General features: G+C 33.9%; 2 protein-coding genes across 23 annotated transcripts; both read right to left on the reverse strand.

Annotated features, from left to right (window-relative positions):
- Positions 1-324: 324 nt before the first annotated feature.
- On the reverse strand, positions 325-8,428 carry LOC147406127 (protein PSK SIMULATOR 1-like). Of its 22 annotated transcripts, none has more exons than XR_015176281.1 (10): positions 7,889-8,425; positions 6,539-6,649; positions 6,146-6,249; positions 5,511-5,587; positions 3,859-3,944; positions 3,527-3,579; positions 3,421-3,440; positions 1,907-2,023; positions 1,152-1,278; positions 325-576 (listed from the first exon to the last, which is right to left on the reverse strand). XR_015176281.1 is itself a non-coding variant. In XM_086434035.1 (8 exons), the coding sequence occupies exons 2-8, from the start codon at positions 6,570-6,572 to the stop codon at positions 3,257-3,259; spliced, it is 402 nt and encodes a 133-aa protein (XP_086290161.1). In that variant the 5' UTR covers positions 6,573-6,649; positions 7,889-8,426; the 3' UTR covers positions 2,259-3,256. The 22 variants fall into 22 exon arrangements, 2 of the variants coding, with proteins under 2 accessions (XP_086290162.1, XP_086290161.1); XR_015176279.1 differs by having other exon boundaries at positions 3,421-3,457; XR_015176278.1 differs by having other exon boundaries at positions 3,421-3,579; positions 7,889-8,426.
- Positions 8,429-13,174: 4,746 nt separating this feature from the next.
- On the reverse strand, positions 13,175-18,617 carry LOC147406128 (protein BONZAI 3-like). Its single transcript, XM_086432499.1, has 11 exons — positions 18,429-18,617; positions 17,848-17,982; positions 17,530-17,591; positions 17,334-17,415; positions 16,916-17,026; positions 15,984-16,319; positions 15,621-15,879; positions 15,501-15,530; positions 15,293-15,342; positions 14,983-15,054; positions 13,175-13,671 (listed from the first exon to the last, which is right to left on the reverse strand). Exons 1-6 carry the CDS (start codon positions 18,615-18,617, stop codon positions 16,281-16,283), a joined length of 618 nt encoding a protein of 205 aa, XP_086288625.1. The 3' UTR covers positions 13,175-13,671; positions 14,983-15,054; positions 15,293-15,342; positions 15,501-15,530; positions 15,621-15,879; positions 15,984-16,280.
- Between the last annotated feature and the right edge of the window lie 12 nt (positions 18,618-18,629).

Below are 18,629 nucleotides of genomic sequence, written 5' to 3' on the forward strand. Positions count from 1 at the left end.
AGATTACAATCTTAGAACTCTCTCTATTAATCATCAATGTGATACAAATTCTCACCAGGCATCTTTGACGAGCTAAGAAATTTACTTTTACATTACAAAAATTAATGGACATGGAGAAATTAAAACCACTTGTCACCAACTACAACACATTAAGCTCCTTTCGTCTAATATCCACCCCAAATGCCATATATTGAACAAGTTTGGGCTTGGTCAAAGGTCTCATATATCAAGGACAAACACAATTTCGACTATAGAAATGTAAGAGAAATACAGTTAACTACTACCTTTACCCAAAGAAGACTGCAGATGCAACTAGCATAAGAAGAAGAAAGTTTTTCATGTATATTTTCATTCAGGCAACATTACTAATTAGTCATCAAGTCATGCAAATAATTGGGCTCATTCAAATATGCCCAATTACATGACAAACTAAGGCACTACATAAATACTACAATACCAGCAATCCGGATACCATAGCCACAAGGTTTGAGTTCATATCCACAATGTAGGCTTGAAATTAAAGATGCGTATAGATAAAACCATTGTCAATAGCATAGCCATTGATGTGGAATACACCTGAAAGAGACAAAAAGAAGTGTGATGAGCTAGGTTGTATCATACATCATAGCATGTAAAAGCAAATAACAAGTGCATCATGGCTAAATCATGACTCATATGGCTTCGTACAATAGATTGGGATACAACGAAATATTCACGAGATAGAGAGAAAATGAAGAGAAAGTAAAATAGTCCAACGGAAAATCAAGATATAACGAAAGTAATGAATTTGATTCATAAATAAGCTTTAACCGGAATAGTAGACAAAATTGTAATGCTCCACCATACATGAACTTCTCATGAACTAAAGCATTTTAAAAATATATTTCTCAAAAATATGCAATGAAAACTGGATGTATCAGCATGCCAGGTTTCCTAAGGATCACTGTGAAATTTCTTATCATCATCAGACACAAACACATGCATCAATGTTTATTAAATAGGTAACAAAACATTATTAGTAAAGTAGGGCAAGTAACTAGAAAGAAAGACTACAAAGGATACATCTAATCACTTTGTGCTCCCATGAAAACAATCTTTTTTCTCTTCTAATAATTCTTCATTATAAAAATAAAGAGCTGATCTGTACTTACTATATAAATGAGAAGCAAGACTACCATTGCTCATGTACAAGTATATAAGCATATGCTGGCCTCTTTCTGCACAATATCCCACCAAATTCACAAGGTTTCTATGATGTAATCTCCCAAGTAACATAACCTGAGAACAAAAGAGAAATTCAACTGTTAAAGCCATTAAAGTTATCATGGGGAAGGATGACTTTAATCTAATAGACTTGAATATGAGAAATGGATATTTTCACAAAAGAAAACATACCTTAAGAGAATAATAGATGCACAAATTTCAACAATAAAATGTACAAAAATCATAACATCAGAGACTCTTAGAAATTAGAGTATGGCCACAAAAGAATACAAACATTGATTGTAACTTTTCAAAGTAATATGAGGTGACGGAGATAAAAAATGAGAGATTTTTTAATTCCATAAAGTGGTAGCTTGCGTGAAGCAAAGCAAATAATGGTGTAAACATCTAAGAAGAGTCCTAAGGATTTTCCTTCTTTTGTTTTAATGATAAGATGATATTATTGAGATCATTAGTTCTGCAAATAATACGTGGCCAGTGACGACTGGTGACACTATATATATATATATATATATATATATATATATTTTATGATGGTGACGATTTAATATTATAACCTTTTTTCTAACATAAAATTACATGTTTCAACATATGCATTAAAAGAGGCATAGATTAATATGGCAACAACTGACAACATCCAGTGAAGAAACAATTCAATATGAAGCAAATTTTAAGAGTTTACCTCACTGTCACACTCTTCAATGACATTCTTCCCAGCTTCCACTTCCAACTCACAAGCTTCCCTTCATCTAGCAACCTCTTCTTATGCTCCTCTTATTTCCATCATGAGTTGTTCAACCTTTCAGAAAAAAGAGTCGAGGGGTGAAATGGTAAGTCAACCATAGATGGGATAAGCACCACATAAATGAGAAAAATGAAATAAAAAAAAATAAATGAATGGAAACCATGCCATCAACACATGTGGAATAAACACTGCGTTACATCCAAATTCAATGCAATAGTCGAAATACATAAAAAAAAAAAATATATATATATATATATATATATATATATATATATATATATATATATATATATATATATATATACAAATGAAGGGGGTTCTCATCTAGCTCATAGCATGTATAAGAAGAATCGTACTTAAGAAGATAAAAGGTTATTGGGCCATTTTAAAGCTCATCTATCGAGTAGAAGTACAAATTTAGACTCATAAACATGATGCAATGCAGCAAACTCGACAATATTATGACACATTGGACCAAAACAAATCCACTAAATCCTTGAGAAGGATCCCACAGAGCTCTTAGTGATGGATAAAGAACTCGCACGTGTGAAGGGAAGGGAGAGGAAAACTCCTCTACACATTGCAGTCGAGAGAAATATGTATACTGTTTTGGATAAAATGTTCCAATGTTGCCCCAATTGTATTGAAGACTTGACAGCTCATGGTGAAACAACATTTCATCTTGCCGTGAAATGCAATAGTTTGTTTGCTTTCAAAGTATTGATGAGATGGACTCCTTCATTGGACATGGGATGGCATTTCTTAACCTTGAAAGACGACGAAGGCTACAATATCTTGCACCGTGCAACCCTTTCAAAACAGTACCAGGCAAGGCCTATCTTTAATTATCATTACTGATCATCATTTCTTCTATTTTATGTATATATTTTTGAATGATTAGAAGGGTCAAGGCAAGACCCAAACCAGATCAAATATTAATTTTAATTATGCATCTTGTTTTGTACTGACTACAGAACATAAAGGTGGTGCTCAATGGATACAAACATTTTGGGTGGGTGGGGGCACCTAATGGCAGAGATACCAGTAATCGGACAGCACTAGATATCTTATACAATGAGAATAAAATTGTACCAATCACTGAATTCAAGAAGATTGAGGGCATACTTCGCCATGGTGGAGTTAAGAGGGGGGAAGAACATGACTATCTTTATGTGTTCACATATCCATTCATGTTTATGAAATTCTTATCAAATTTTGTTTTGATTAGAAATATTCGAAGTGAACATCAGGAGGAATTATTAGTAGTTGCTGGTCTCATTATCACAGCTACCTTCCATCTAAAAGACAATAACAAAAGTCTAGCAGATGTCATACAACTTGACGAAGATAATAACAAAAAGGCCAGCAGATGTCAGCAACTCTAATAAGGAAGTACACATAAAAGTAGGAAATAGAGCAATATTGAATAAGAGATGTTAGAAACGAATTACCTTCTACAATGTCACGAAATCTACTATAAATGAAATCCTGCAGTGTAAGGATCGGTTTGGTTCCACCAAGAACATTAGAATTGAAATTAACATCTTCAAATGTTACCTCCATTGCAACCACTGCAACATTCGCAATAGTAGAATCAACCGTCAAAATAGCTGCAATGATCACAATAGCAGGTCTTGATGAGACATTTCTACTAACCTCATTTGAGAATGTCCCAAAATAGAAAACTAGCAAAAAAGAAGCAAAATCATATTGAGGGCAGTGTTTCAGAGGCTTTGTTTTCGAAAGAGAAAGAGTGACTGATTTCGAGTTTCAGACGAGAGAGAGTTTGATTTCGCACTTAGTCTTCAATGGGTTTTATTTATTTCACCAGTTTAAACTACAATTTACATAATAAAGAGAGAGAGAGAGAGAGAGAGAATCAGACATACTCTTTCGTAGTATTTCCAGATCTTCGTCCTCTATTATCTTAGATTTGTGTTCTTGTTCTTCAGTCGAGGTAGAAGAAGAGTTGTTGTTGTAGGTGAAGAGTTTGGCGTTGTAGTGAGCCACTGAGGAAGTCCAAAATAAAGACTCTAAACCGACGGTCAAACTTTGACCGTCACTAAAAGTTGTTGCCTTAGGTGATATCATCTTATTAACAACATAGTGGTTAATTGAATCCAGTAAAGTTCATGATTCATCACAATGGCCATAGTGGGTTCAGCATATACATTCAATAGGCGACCAAAGTAGTCGGTTAAGAACTGCTTTCACAGGGTCTAGTTAAGGTCAAATGTTGGAGGGTTACTTATTCATCATTGGTTTGTGAAATCCATCACAATTGTGATTTGAAGGCTTGAACAGGCAAATTTTACAAGTTTGACATCAAAAAGTTGAAGAACTGGTATAAGCTTGACAAGGAAACAACAATTCTACTAAGTGGGTGTGTAGAAAGTGATAGAAATTCTAATTTCAATTTCAGAGTTTTTTAAATGTAACAAGAGAATGGTTGTGAGAGAGAGAGAGAGTAAGCAAGAATTAACACTCAGGAGAATTGAGGATCATTTGAAGCAGAGTCTATGATATATACTTTGAGGTCCTTAACAAAAGTTCTCACGCAAAGAAAAGAACATGACACTTGTCAATTTCTGATTGATTCGAATATCATTGTCTTTAGGAAAAGGTGGCAATGATTCTCTCCAAAAATTAAAAAATAATGTTCAAAGCAGAACTCTAACCAATGCAACAGGAAACTTGAACCTTCAAGATGCATATGTCGACTCTCTGTTTTTTTTAATGAAATTTTGCTTATACAAAGCAGAGTTGTTTGTTAATATAAAAAATGGGTCACAAAGAACATATAAGAAATTGAATATTTGAGATGCTTAGGTTGCCTAAATCTATCTAAAGATAGGAAAATAGGACATATAAGATTTCATGTTATTTTTCTGCAAAGTTGTTTCCTCACTTGATAGATGGATAAACACGTAGATGCTTATTGAAACCCATGTTTCCACAAGGGCAATTAAACTACTATACCCATATTTCCATACTTATTCGAATATCAGACTACAGTTGCCTTTCATCCTCTATTGGCAAGGGTGGCAAAAGCAAGGACGACAGCGGTTGAACCAACATCACATTTAAAATTGACACGTTTCCCACACATCTTGACACGTTGCATCATTTTGATCCATAAAATGCAAAGATTTATATTTGTGAGTAGGAATGGCAATGGTTTGGTTTGAGGGTTGAGAAAATAGAGAACCAATAAATTCGGTTTGTTCTTAGTTCACAACTTCTATAGAACTGAACCCTTAATGACTTGCTGCTTTTTAGAAGTTAGGACATAAGTTCATGGCTTTTGTTTATGGATAGATTTAGACATAAGTTCATGGATTTAGATTTTTTTCATAAGCCCTATGTTGGTTCGGTTTCAATTTGGCCCCAAACCGAACCAAGTTGCACACCTAAGAAAAAGGGGACCGAGGTGACCACCCGAAAAAGTACAAAATGCAACCAAAAGAGAAAATAAAGAGGATGCCATAACATAACAAGAGAGTATGAAAAATAAACAGTTGGTGAAGGTTGGTTGTGTTACTTTGTGGTGTTTGTGGCCATTGGAACAAGCCACTGCAAAGTTTTCTCCATCTCAACCTTGATTTGTGGAACTATAAGCTGCAATTAGACAAGAAGAAGAGAGTGATAGTAAAGTAGTACTTGGTCTAATATGACAAACCGGAAGAATGCACCCCTCACGACCCCAACAAAGGAAAAAAGAAAAAAAAAGCCTTACGTTACCAACCCAATTGAAAAAAAAAAAAAAAAAGGTGAGGGAACAATTCATAAGCAAAAATAATTACACGAATTATCACATGAGTACTCTAGATTAAAAATTAATTGAATTTATAAATACCTCTCCCTTGATTTGAAATGACTGTAGTTTGGAGCGTAAAGCTGACTTTACACTAGGTGGCAATCCTTGGTATAATGTATCCCTTGTATTTGAAGGCTCTTGTAATCATTTCAATTAGATGATATTCACGCTTCACAAATTCGAGAAGTGTCCTCAAGAATGATTCTCTTTGAAAATTACAATCAATTTGAGTTTGTTTGGTTAATCATGGAACACAAGATTAGATGGGTAGACTTATTATTACAATACATATAATAGCAACATAGTCACCTAAAACTAGATAAACAAACAGAAACGTGAGTCAAGGAGTTTGAACTCACAAGAGTATCGATTTGAGTGACAATATTTGCATAGTGCAAAGCAAGACCAACAGTCCCCAACCTTTGATGATTGTTCAGAGATCCTTTCACCGATCGATCACCATCTGCAAGTTGACCATGGAAGAAAACATCGTGATACTTTCTGCTCTAATTAATTTACTTGAAAGATGGCAAGCAAGATAAGCTCTTTATAAACTGTGGAGTGAAAAATGGGGTCCTAGAGACTTCATTTATTTCAAAACAATGGCAAACTTAAGTAAGAAATACTTTGGTTTGCAAGATTCCATTCCACCATTCAGCTCTATCTAGAGCTACAATATGTTAAGATCTCCTATCTTGAAAATTTTTCTTAATGTCATAAGCTTGAACCATGGTGAGGTAAAAAACACTTACCAAAGAGAAATCTGAATGACAATTTAATAAACATTGACTGAATATCTGCTTTGTTACATCATCGTTACTCACAACAATGTGCACCTCCACGTATTGCTTCCAATATTTAGCCTACATAAAGGGTACAGAGGATTCAATTATGTACTCCACGTAACATCTCAGAACAAATAGCCTAATTGAACCTTTTAATCTAGGTACAATTAAGGGTGTTAACTATAAAACAAAACTGGTATTGAAATAACTAACCACCAAAACAAGAGGGTATGTGTATATTAGCCCCTAAAAAACTAAAAGGATACCTCGTTCTTCTGCTCTTCTTTTTTTAATAAATTATACTTTAAAAAAAAAAAAAAAAAAACAGGATAAGCAACAGGCTATACATCAGTGAAACTAGATGGAGCTGTGAATGATTGAAACCCACCTAAAAACAAAATCCTTAGAAAAAAGCATGTACAATCTTTTTACAATTGAAGATCATACATCTCTTTTATCTTCAAAATAATCTACTCAACACTACAATTATGGTATAAAGAAAGAAAAAATCCACTATCTAAATTCAAAAAAAATTGATACAAATCATTTGTTGATTGCTCAACTATAAATACACACACACACACACACACACACACACACACACACACACACACTCATACATCACTTTTGATTCTTGACAGTGATAGGTGAAAGAACTCACAGTGCAACAAATCGTAAAAATAGAACCTAAATCCAAACAATTGGGATTTCTAGAGGTAGAACCACCCATCATTGTGACTATGTGGTGAAACTTTGATAATTTATTGTAGTGATCTTGCTCTTTATAACCTATTTTTTTTAAGTCAGAAACATGATTTAAGAGTCTAAATGGACAATTGTATTCCTAATAGACACAAATTTGGCACACTCTGGTGTTTACTTGGAGTCCCATTAGGAAAACTAGAATCCATGCTTATTAGCAACCAATTATAATATATAAGAATCCAAACATAAAAGATTTGTTCACTAATCATTCAAACAAGGTTAGTAGAAAAATAAAATCAAACAACCAAATTACAATAGTGCTCCTGTGGGTAAATATTATGCAAAAACACACTTTAAAAAAAAAAAAAAAAATTGCGAGTTCTCAGATTTGATAAGCAGAATTGGGGAATGGTGGTCACCTGAAATCTGATTTCGTCCAAACATAGAATTAAAATTATAGAAATTGAGATTTTGGTTTGAAATCGAACCAAAATTTGAATTAACTCTATAGAAATTAGGATTATACAGCAAAATCAACAAAATATGCAGAAAAATCTAGGGTTTAGGGATCGATTGGAGAGAAAAATTAACAAAATATGTAGGAAAACATACCTTAATTTTCGGAAGGCCGAGATCAGATCGGATCTGTTTAGATTGAACCTTCACGCGTTTGAGAGAGAGAGAGAGAGAGATTGATAGAAAGAGAGAGATCGACAGAGAGGCTCTATGTCGAATAAATCCTTAATTTGAAGATCTGTTTCAAAGGAGATCTTCGAGTATGAGATGAGATACAGAGAGATCGGTGAGATCAGCGGCGAAAGAAAGAGTGGCTTCGTTTTCGAGCTTGAGATCTGTTTCGAACAGGCTTCGTTTGCAAGCTTAAGAAAGAGATTATGTTCAAGAGACAGAGAGATCAGCAGAGATGAGAAGAAGAGAGACTCTTTGAGTTTCATATTATGTTCGAGAGACGGAGAGATCAGCAGAGATGAGAGAAAGAGAGACTCTTCGAGTTTCATACGAGAAAGAGAGAGAGTGAGTCAGTGAAAGAGTGAGTTCGAGTAAGGATATTCGATTTGTAAAACAAATGCGTCTACAGCGACGGTCAAACTTTGACCATCACTTAAAATTGTTGCTGTAGCCCTTTTTTCCTGTAGTGATTCATTGATTTAATCGTTCAATTTGTTTTAAGTCCTTTTAACTCGTATTGTTTTACATCAGAAATAAGTTGAAGCTATGGATTGACCTTGCTTGCCAAGGTTTATATTTTCATTTGTTATGCATTCTTTTGAATAGGTAATCTGCAACAAACACCCACATCCCATTGTTCATACGAATTCCTTTAATGATAGTGAAAACATATGGTTTACCTTGTTGATGTTGGCTTCACTCAATGACCACGAAATGCAAAGAATGGTTTGTTAAGTTTGCTAACAATAGTAACGTTGGCTTGTTTAACAGAGAAGAGAAGTGTTGAATGCATAAAAATGACACTATGCAACATTTCCCTCTTTTAAAGGCCTTTCTGAATTTCCTCGGGATATGAGAGATGGGCTTCAACAACATGGTCTTGGGCTTTTTCATGTACTAGACTTGTGCTTTTCACATACTAGCCTGGACTTGGGCTTTTATGTTAACTTCATGGACTTGGCCCTCATTGAATTTGTTGGGAACCTAAAGATACATACTTTGTGAATCACTACTGAATTTCTTGGTTTGATGCTCACCCTTGAGCTTTTATTTGGTGGGCAAGCCAATAAGACTTTACTACGTTGTACGGTGCAATTTACCCACAAAATTTGGTGTCTAAAATAAACAAATTTTTTGTCAAAAAGAAGATTACAAGCAAGAAGAAAGAAGAACAAACCAGCAAAATTCAGATGAAAATACCACACAAGAAGTGTCATTCGCTATGCACATAGCAAATGGCAAAGATTGTTTTTCAATTTTCTTTTGTAGGGCATTTTTGTAACTTCATTTGTATTTGTAACAAACTCCCTTATGGGTCTATAAATAAGGGAGTTCTAAAAAAATAACCCGAGAGAACTTTTTGGAGGCAAAAAACCTAGGAAAACACTGTCATAATTGGATTGGTTCGGATCTCTTTTATTGAATTTTCTTTGGATTTTTAGCTTCATTTGGTAAGTGATCTAAGTTTCTTTCTGTTATTGTAATTTATTTTATGTAAACTAATGGATTTAAAGCCATTAAAGTTCTTTTAGCCCCTCTTCTTTAATGTTTTTTAAGGATGTGAACTCCAGTTTACAACTCCTCTTCTCCTTTCTCCCCTCTTTCGGTTGTTTTGATGGAAAGAATCACCCCAAAGTTGGAGTAGGGACCAAACTAAGAAAGAACTTGAGAAATACACCAAATTACGCCCCTTAATTGTCAAAGGGAAAAGAGAGGGAGACCAAATAGTTCCAAACAAGCTTCGATCCATGGATAAGATTTGAGGATTCTCCATAGTAGATGCCCCAAAAATGGATCCCTAGGAAAATTAACTAATATTCTTAGGAAACCTATATCTCATACGTTTGTTTCATGTTCAAACATCTAACCTTGTTTGACATTAAACAAATACTGTTTAATTTGCACCAGTAATAATGTGATTTCTATTTATAGAGATTTACTTTGACACACCTATCCGTTGCAATTTTATTATAAAAACTCTCTTACTTTATATAGTTTGTTATTGAACAAACCTTACTTTATGAATCAGGCTAACTTAATAAGATTTCAAATCTTACTAAGGTTCGTTTGACTCACATGGATGATAAAATTGGCAATCCAGCACCGTAGCCTTCTAGATTTCTTAAAAAAATTCAGATTCAAACGACAATTTTCAAAAAAAAAAAAACCATTTTTCAGCTTGATCCAAGTTTTTGAAAATGGATGGATACCAAACTCCCAAATTTAAAACTAAAATTGTACGATGAAAACTAACTTGTTTTCTCAAATTTTATTTTCAAAGATCTAAGAATTTATCCTCTATAACCATGTGGCGTCAAATCCTATTTTTGGATGCCAAAAATTGATGTGGTAAACATCCACTTCAAGGTTTGTTTAGTAACAAATTAACAGTATCACTTTGAATTTATGACACGGATCCCCGCTCCACGATTTGCTTAGTAACAAACTTGATGAAGGTTCCCTTAGTTGTCAGAACTCCAAGCGAGTTTTTGTAATAAAATTGATACTGTTAGGTTTACCTATATATTTCTCTTCTATTTATTCAAGGTGGGAATAATTGCACCCACTTTTTCAGGCATCTACACCCACTTAAAAAATGATGAATTACTCCTATTTGTATTAGTAGTTGGATCCACCAGTATAACTAATCATTTGAAACATATAAAAAAATACCCATAAGGTTCGTTCACGCCATGTGAGAAGACAAAGAAAATTCGTCTGAGTTTTTCCATTTATATTGATTCTAAGGTTGAAAAGCTTCTACAAATCATTGTTTCGACCAATTATGACAATGGAAGTTGGTTATTATTGAAATATAAATTTATTTTTAGGTTATCTCATTGATTTATTTCATTTGTTTGACCATTAATGAATGATTCCCAATAACTCAATCAATAAAGGAAATGACTCAATCAAATAACCACAATGAAAATGAATATGATAGTTCAAAAGTTACTTGTTAGTTTCCATTTCGTTTTGTTTTTTATTTATCGCTTCTATCAAAACCAGATGTTGACCTTGTGTTGTCGACACGTTCTTAAAGATGCCGATTTCACATGGTCTATATCGTCCATAATAATTTTGACTAACATAGTTAACATTATTTAGAAAATGTTGCCTATGTTTGGTCAACATTATGAAGAACACGTCAACTTTCTACAGTCAACATAGCTATATTTTATTTTTTTTGGCTGGAAATAATTGATTTTTTTGTTTTCATATAGGACTCAACTAGTACTCAACTAACTTAGATTTTGCATTTGAAGTTCAATGCACATGTCAAGATGATGAGGATTACGTAAGTATTTATACAATTTCGTAATTTAAGTTTAGTTTCTTATATTTTTATTATGATGCATAATAACTATTTAACATATATATTTTGATATAGGTTCCATTATTAGTTGAACATCCACAAGTTAATGAACCAAATGTTGATGAATCATTCGAAGAGCTTGATTTCAAGGATGTATTTACAACAGATAAGGTATATTTTGTTATTTAAAATTACATAATTAAAAGATTAATTGGTAGTTCCGATTTTAATATTTTATTAATTAATTCATTTGTTGGTCATTCTTTGATAGCCTTAATGAATTAATCAAATAAAGTAATTACCTCATTATTCCAAATAGCATATGCACCACGAGTTTTAAAACTAGCCAATACCGAGGGGTCTTTTAGACCTCTTAAAAATCCACCTCCTTCTTCTTGGCATTCTTCATCTTCTTCATCATTTTCTTCCCCTTCTTCATCATATTCTTCTCCTTCTCTTTGTCCTTGATCTTCATCTTCTTTTTCTTCTTGAGATAATTGTTCTTCTTCTTATTATTCAACAACAACATTTGGATTTACTTCATGAGTTTTTAGTATACCTCCTTTTTTCAAAAGCTAGTGTTTTTTATGAAGATGATGACTAGTGATTGCACTATAACATTTTCGATGTATAGCGGCGGATTTTTCCGCTGCTACAAGATAGATTTCCGTTGGTAAAACCTTTTTGCAGCGGTGAGCAGCAGATTAGAGATCCGTAGGTGATGCCTCCGTCGCTAAATGTAGTAGCGGATATGATTTTTCGCTGTTATAAGTCTCCTATAGCGGCGGCGGATACCAGTAACCGCTGCTATAGGTCATTTTAAAAAAAAATAAAATATAGTACATATAGCAGCGGATATCCGTCCCCGCTGCAATAGATCAATTAAAAAAAATAAAAAATATAATACGTATAGCGGTGGATACTAGTAACCGCTGTAATAGGTCATTTTTAAAAAAAATAAAATATTGCATATATAGCAGCGGATAGTAATATCCGCTGCAATAGATCAATTTAAAAAATTAAAAAATATAACAGGTATAGCGGCAGATATTATTATCTATTGCAATACATCATTTAAAAAAAAAAAAAATGCAGCATGTATAGCGGCGGATTTTAATATCCGCTACAATAGATTATTAATAAAAATATATATCACATGTATAGCAGCGGATATTGATATCCGCTGCAATAGGTCTATATATATATTATATATATATATATATATATATATATTACATTTACCCTATGTCCTCCAACCTACATACATTGAAAACAAATATACAATAAACGTGGAACTGAATATTAACAACGTTTTATTTCTTATAAGTAGAAGTGAAAATGAAAAACATTAACATTATGCATAAAGAAACTATGAAGTACTACATTCTAGTTGTATCTTTTATTTTTTTTATTTTAATATATAAATAAGTTAATAATATATCCAACTAATTAAAACATAGAGGATTGTGAACATGCTTATACAGAAGTACTAATTATTCTCTTTCTGAATTGCTAAGTGTAAGACAAATTTGCAACTATGATCTCACAATCATTAGAAAAATATAAATTTCATAAATACAAGAAGAAGGTAGTTGTCGATCCATACACTACGTCATAATGGGTTAAAAATGACTGCTCCTACAGTCAGAAAAGGGGTTGTTTTAAAAGGAGTGGTTTTTAAACTGTGACAGACTAAAACAATCGGCAAAAACGACTGTCTTTGACAGTCGGAAAAAACGACTGTCCAAGATAGTCGAAAAAAATGACAATCACTACTGTAAAATAGGGATATAGCGATGGTCAGCGACTGTCGCTATAGGGTAATTTTTTATTTTTTAATTTATTTTACACCTTCCCCCCTCACATGTTGCTGAATATTGGGGATACCCCTATGTTTTGACATTGATGACCTAGACCCCAACTAACAACATGAAAAAACCCAAATGCCCCTCGTCTTCAACTTTCATAAATCTAACTATTTTTGGAACCACCTGTTCTAGCTTTAGTTTTTTAATCTCTCTTCAGATTGTTTGGTGAAGTTATGATAGTTGAAGATGGATTTGTCAGGAGTTCACATTTTCTTGGTGTGAGATGCACTTTTAACAAATCTACTACAGATGAATGTTATTAGATTTATCATATTTGACATGGAAGCAACCACCACCACAAAAATAAAAGAGAATGGTTTCTGGTTTTCTTACTTGTAAGCTTCGTCCAACCTGGATTGAGTGTCCATATAGCTTGGGAAGTCATGACCAACCAGGAAATAATCACCCCGTCCATAGCCAGAATCCCCCTCCAGAGAATCAAGGAGTGGATTGTAGTTGTAGCTACCAAATGCACCGCTTCATATTAATTGCTTGGCCTCCTCAAAACATGGATCTGGCTTGAACTGTAGGATATGCAGGATCCATGTCAGATTGGTAAAATGTAAGTTTACATGCATGTATTTAATTTGTACCATTGAGAGGTAAGAATAAGTATAATGATAGTTGTTCTTTTCCACCAAATTATTGAAGTCAACACAAAGTCAACGAAAACTGAAACTGGAACATGAAATAATTTAGTGGAACAAATTCTAGTTAGATAACATTTAAATCTAGGACATGAATCCACTTGCAACTATGGTATTAATTTTCATTGTTCAAGTATTGGTGGAATTGGAAATCTCTTTGGTTTGACAGGAAAACTAATCTTTTTTTTTTCCTGAATTTTGATTGATTCAGAGTCAAGTGAGCAAGTTTTTTGACTAGTTCATAAATTTGTTAAAATGCTACACTTTGATGCCTATGATACCCACATATGACATGGATACAAGGTTGATATGGTGACACATAGCATATACACTTAAAATTGACATGACTGATGCAGGATCAACAGAAGAGTATTCTTGAGGCATTGCGGAGGATTGTTGGTAGAAAAGCACAAAAGGAATTTTTAACATCCATTTCTTTACAATAGAGATGTTTTCAATCTATTTTACCAAGTGAGATAAATGGGGTGTAAAGTTCGTGTGAGTTTTCAAGGCCCATCAAGGTGCTAGCCTGCATGTGAGTTAGAGCTCCTTTGAGGCCTTCAGATCTTTAAATTGAACTGTATGACAAAGGAATAGCACAGCAGTCCTTGCAGGTTATTGTATCTACTAGACCATATTAGAGAGTTGGTTAGAGGGTGGTTTATTATCTTCTCTCACACATTATGAGATGAATTATGATACAAACCCAATTAGGCTTGATTCAAACTCACTAATTTCGTAAAAGGGAAGAGATGAATGTGGAGTATGTGGAAATTAGAGATTTGCAACTAAGTAGGAGATACTAAGGATTGCTATCCAGCACATTTATTTAAAACCTTGTAATTGTTCTACTTTAACAAAAATGAGGAATCCAATTAAGTAGAATCAACTAAGTAAAGAGATTCTTCTAACACATGGTAAATAACATTTGAATAGGAAAACAATGAAGTAAATACTAGCAAACGGATTTTATATCTAGCGAGATTGATTTTCTTCACTATATCAAATTCTATCAACCAAGATTCAACTGTATTAGAAAATCTCATGCCTTATAATGTAGTGCAACGAATTTCTCATGTACTAGTCGTTTATGCAAGACCATGCACTTGGACCTTGGAAAAGCAGCTCAACATCTAATAAAAAACTCTAAGAATCTTATTTGAAAAAGAAAAAACTGCCCATACTTACAAGGTTGTCAAGTTTGGCATATCCCCGAGATAATCCGGTATCACTCCAGTAAAATTACAATTCCTCAATACTCTGCAACCCAATCCAATTTATGTCAATTTAAATTGTTAACACTACATAATCATGAGATACATAAAAAAGCATTCAACTCACAGTGTTCTTAAATTTTTCATGTTACTTAGCAGTGGGAACTCTGTTAAATTTATGTTACTAATCCATTTCCATGTGACCCTACCAAGTATATACACACACACACATATATATAGATAAAAAGAACTCAAAAGCCTTATAAGCAGTGCATTTATCTTACCTATGCATCTCCCACATGTACAAACCAACTAAAAACAGAAGATGATTGGCCTATGATAAAGATAAAAGAGGATTGCATAAACATTTTAGCTAGACACCCGGTTATCAAAAAAAATTAAAAAATACTACCAAGCTGGCTGTCCATATGTATGTCAGCAATAAAATAACTTTAAAGCAAACACATAAATGATGTGTATCACAATAATTACCTCTAGCTTCCTTTTCTTCTCAGGTTCTTCCTATTTCAGCTCAAGATGTAAAGCAACAATTCTACCAGTATCAGTAACAAAGAAAAGAAATTTAACAAGTCCTATTAAAATTTTGCTTACCAAAGTTTGCTTGAGGCAAGTATTCTCCTCTTGGAGCTGGTTCAGTGCTACTTCCAGCTCCACCGTGTACGCCTGTAGATGTGTGAGAGGAGATTCATTAAAGCATGAAGCAGAATTTCATGAGTTATTGGGTGCACTTGAATGAGGACAAGTGGTTGAATGAGATATTATCTTCAATGATGGGACAAGAATTAGATGTACTCGTAGGGGATCATCTAAAAACTTCTCCATCGGAACTAACACGGTGTGTTGCCTGGAACTGCAAGAAGACAAATAGAATGCATAGTAAAGAATCCATCTGATTGCAGTCAATATCAAGATAGATCAAATGAAAATAAACCTTCGGACAGATTTATTCCCGACCTTGTGCCATGGGTGACCTTTGATTTGAGGAAATTTGAACTCTGTGTTATTTGGATTCATGCATTTAATCTCTTCTCTGGTTGGAGTCCCCAAAATCGGATATAATGTTAGAAAAATCTTAATTAAGAGACAACAGAATGTGAACTAAGAGCAGAAATAAAATGAACTATGCTAATTACTAGTAGACCTGCAGTGCACAACTATCGGGCCAAGATTGGTTTGTATATGATAAATTCTTTTCAAAATTTCACGAACGGCGAATGTGTCCCAGGGCACTCCATGATCAGGCCATTCAGGTTATTGTATATGGAGAACATAGTGGGGTGGTTCCTCAGACTGAACGAACATAAACAAAAGTAAAGTAGAAAATACCAATTCATTACATCAAGGGTCTAGAATTATTGGTATAAACTAAAACCATCCAAAATAACCAAATAAAGTACAAGTGACAAAAAACTGGAAATTTGTCAGTCCCATAGTTATGCATGACCATAGGAATTGATATCAGTTGAGCCAGAAGTTACAAAATCAGGTGAACAATAGACAACACAAATACAGAATACTATGTAAGGTAATCCAAATACAAGCAATGTTCAAATAACCACTGAAGAATACATGTCAATAACTATGTATCAAATACAACGTATAAAGTTGCCAGTCTGCCACACAAATTTTCAGTTAATAGTGCATTTAAGATTAAGACAAAATTACTCTAGAATACATACTTCACTCTTTAATCTGTCCATTGATGTTTCCTTGTTTTTAGCCTTTATTAGGAGATTCTTTAATCTATCTACATCCAGCAAACTGAAATGGTTGGATTTGTGTAGGTTGGGTTCTCAAATTAGTTAATACATGGTTCATTGTAACAATGGCATCAACCTTCAAATTACCTAACCAAATGGTAGTTTAAAGTATTACCTTCAAATTACCTTCAACGTCCCAGCTTCGTGTATGAAACCACACTTAGCATACATGTCAACAAGAGAGCTACTCACGAATATGTCTTCTTCGACTCCAGCCACCAATGCATAGCCATGAATCTGTCGCAGTTGCACAAGCAGGCAAGATGCCACTAACTGTAAATGAACTAGGTCGGATTCCTACATGAACTAGGCAGTAATGGAAAGAAAATCTGTATTTGTAAAGCATGGAAGCTGTATACCTGTGAAATCAACAACCATAAAATTGAGTTCAAATCCACTAGAGATATAGTCCAAAAACCTATATAGTGCTTTCTCAACAAACCCATCAACGAAAAGTTGACCCTTAAGTGTCTGTAGAGAAAATGTTGTAACATAAGCAGTGTGACACAACAACTTCATTCAATAAGTCGTTAAAAAAAATTACCTTCATATGGTCCTTCCGAGCAGAAGGCCCTTGTGTAACTTTTCTCCAATTTTTTCCTTGTGAAGTCTTTCCAATTCTGCCACTGAGATATGAAGTTTTATGTTGGATTAAATGGATGAAATGTTATATAACCAGGAATAAAAAAACTGACAACATAAGAAAGCTAAGTAATGTGGCCCAAGCATTAATTGGTTACCCTATAAGTTCATGCTTGTCGTTGCTATTGAAATCAAAACACTCTATAACTAAGGGATTGTCCTGCAGCAAACAAAAATTTGTTAAGAAGCAAATAATATAAGCATAGAACACAAGGCACTATTTTGTTATCTACATTATGGTCGAAACACCAGGATAGTAGGATTCATGGTTTTGAAACCTGCAAGCATCCATATCAAGTTAGATTGAGAGTTACTTGACATTACAAAGTACAGAGACGTGTGGCATATTATGTTCGCTATTTAACATGTTATCGAGACACGTAAAGAATCGTAAAATAAAAAAGCAACAAACTTGCCTTGCTACCAATTTGCTGTGTAGTCAGGCATACTGGTTTCCAAGTCAGATTGATGTTGTCATTCACCACTTCTGTCTTACAAATTGGGGCAGAACCTCCATTCTCAACAATCCTAGATATTCTTAAGAAAGGGTCCTACAAAAAGAAAACAAAAATTGATTTTGAGACCTATATATACATGAGTAATATATATATATATATAGGGAAATGTTCAGCAACAAACATTTTGGCAAAACATTTTTCAAAACATGGGTTAGAGGTTTTGGAATGGGCTGATTTTTGGTGAGGATGATCTCTACGATGAGGAGATCATCATCACCAAAACTCAGCCCATTCCAAAACTTCTAACCCCATCAAAAATAGTTTACAAAAAATGGACGGTCCACGATTTTTCAACTTGTAAACATGGGGCTAGAATTTTTGCAATGGGCTGATTTTTGGTGAGGATGATCTCCTCACCGTAGAGATCATCCTCACCAAAAATCAGCCCATTCCAAAACCTCTAACCCATGTTTTGAAAAATGTTTTGCCAAAATGTTTGTTGCTGAACAGGACCCTATATATATATATATATATATTACCTTCATAAAGGACATCATGTTAAAAATGCATATACTTTTAGAAAAGAGATCCTTGTTTTCCAAGTGAGAATAGCGGAATGTCATCACAAAAGCTTGCCTTGAAGCATTTGTTTCCTCAGCATGGATGGTCAAGTTCCCAAAAATTTTCAGGTCACCATGCCTGTTTCTTCCTTGAAGACTTAGTGTCATACTCTGACCATG

Source organism: Akebia trifoliata, chromosome 3 (assembly GCF_017979445.1).
Source record: "Akebia trifoliata isolate Shusen 1 chromosome 3, ASM1797944v1, whole genome shotgun sequence".
Classification (NCBI taxonomy): domain Eukaryota; kingdom Viridiplantae; phylum Streptophyta; class Magnoliopsida; order Ranunculales; family Lardizabalaceae; genus Akebia; species Akebia trifoliata.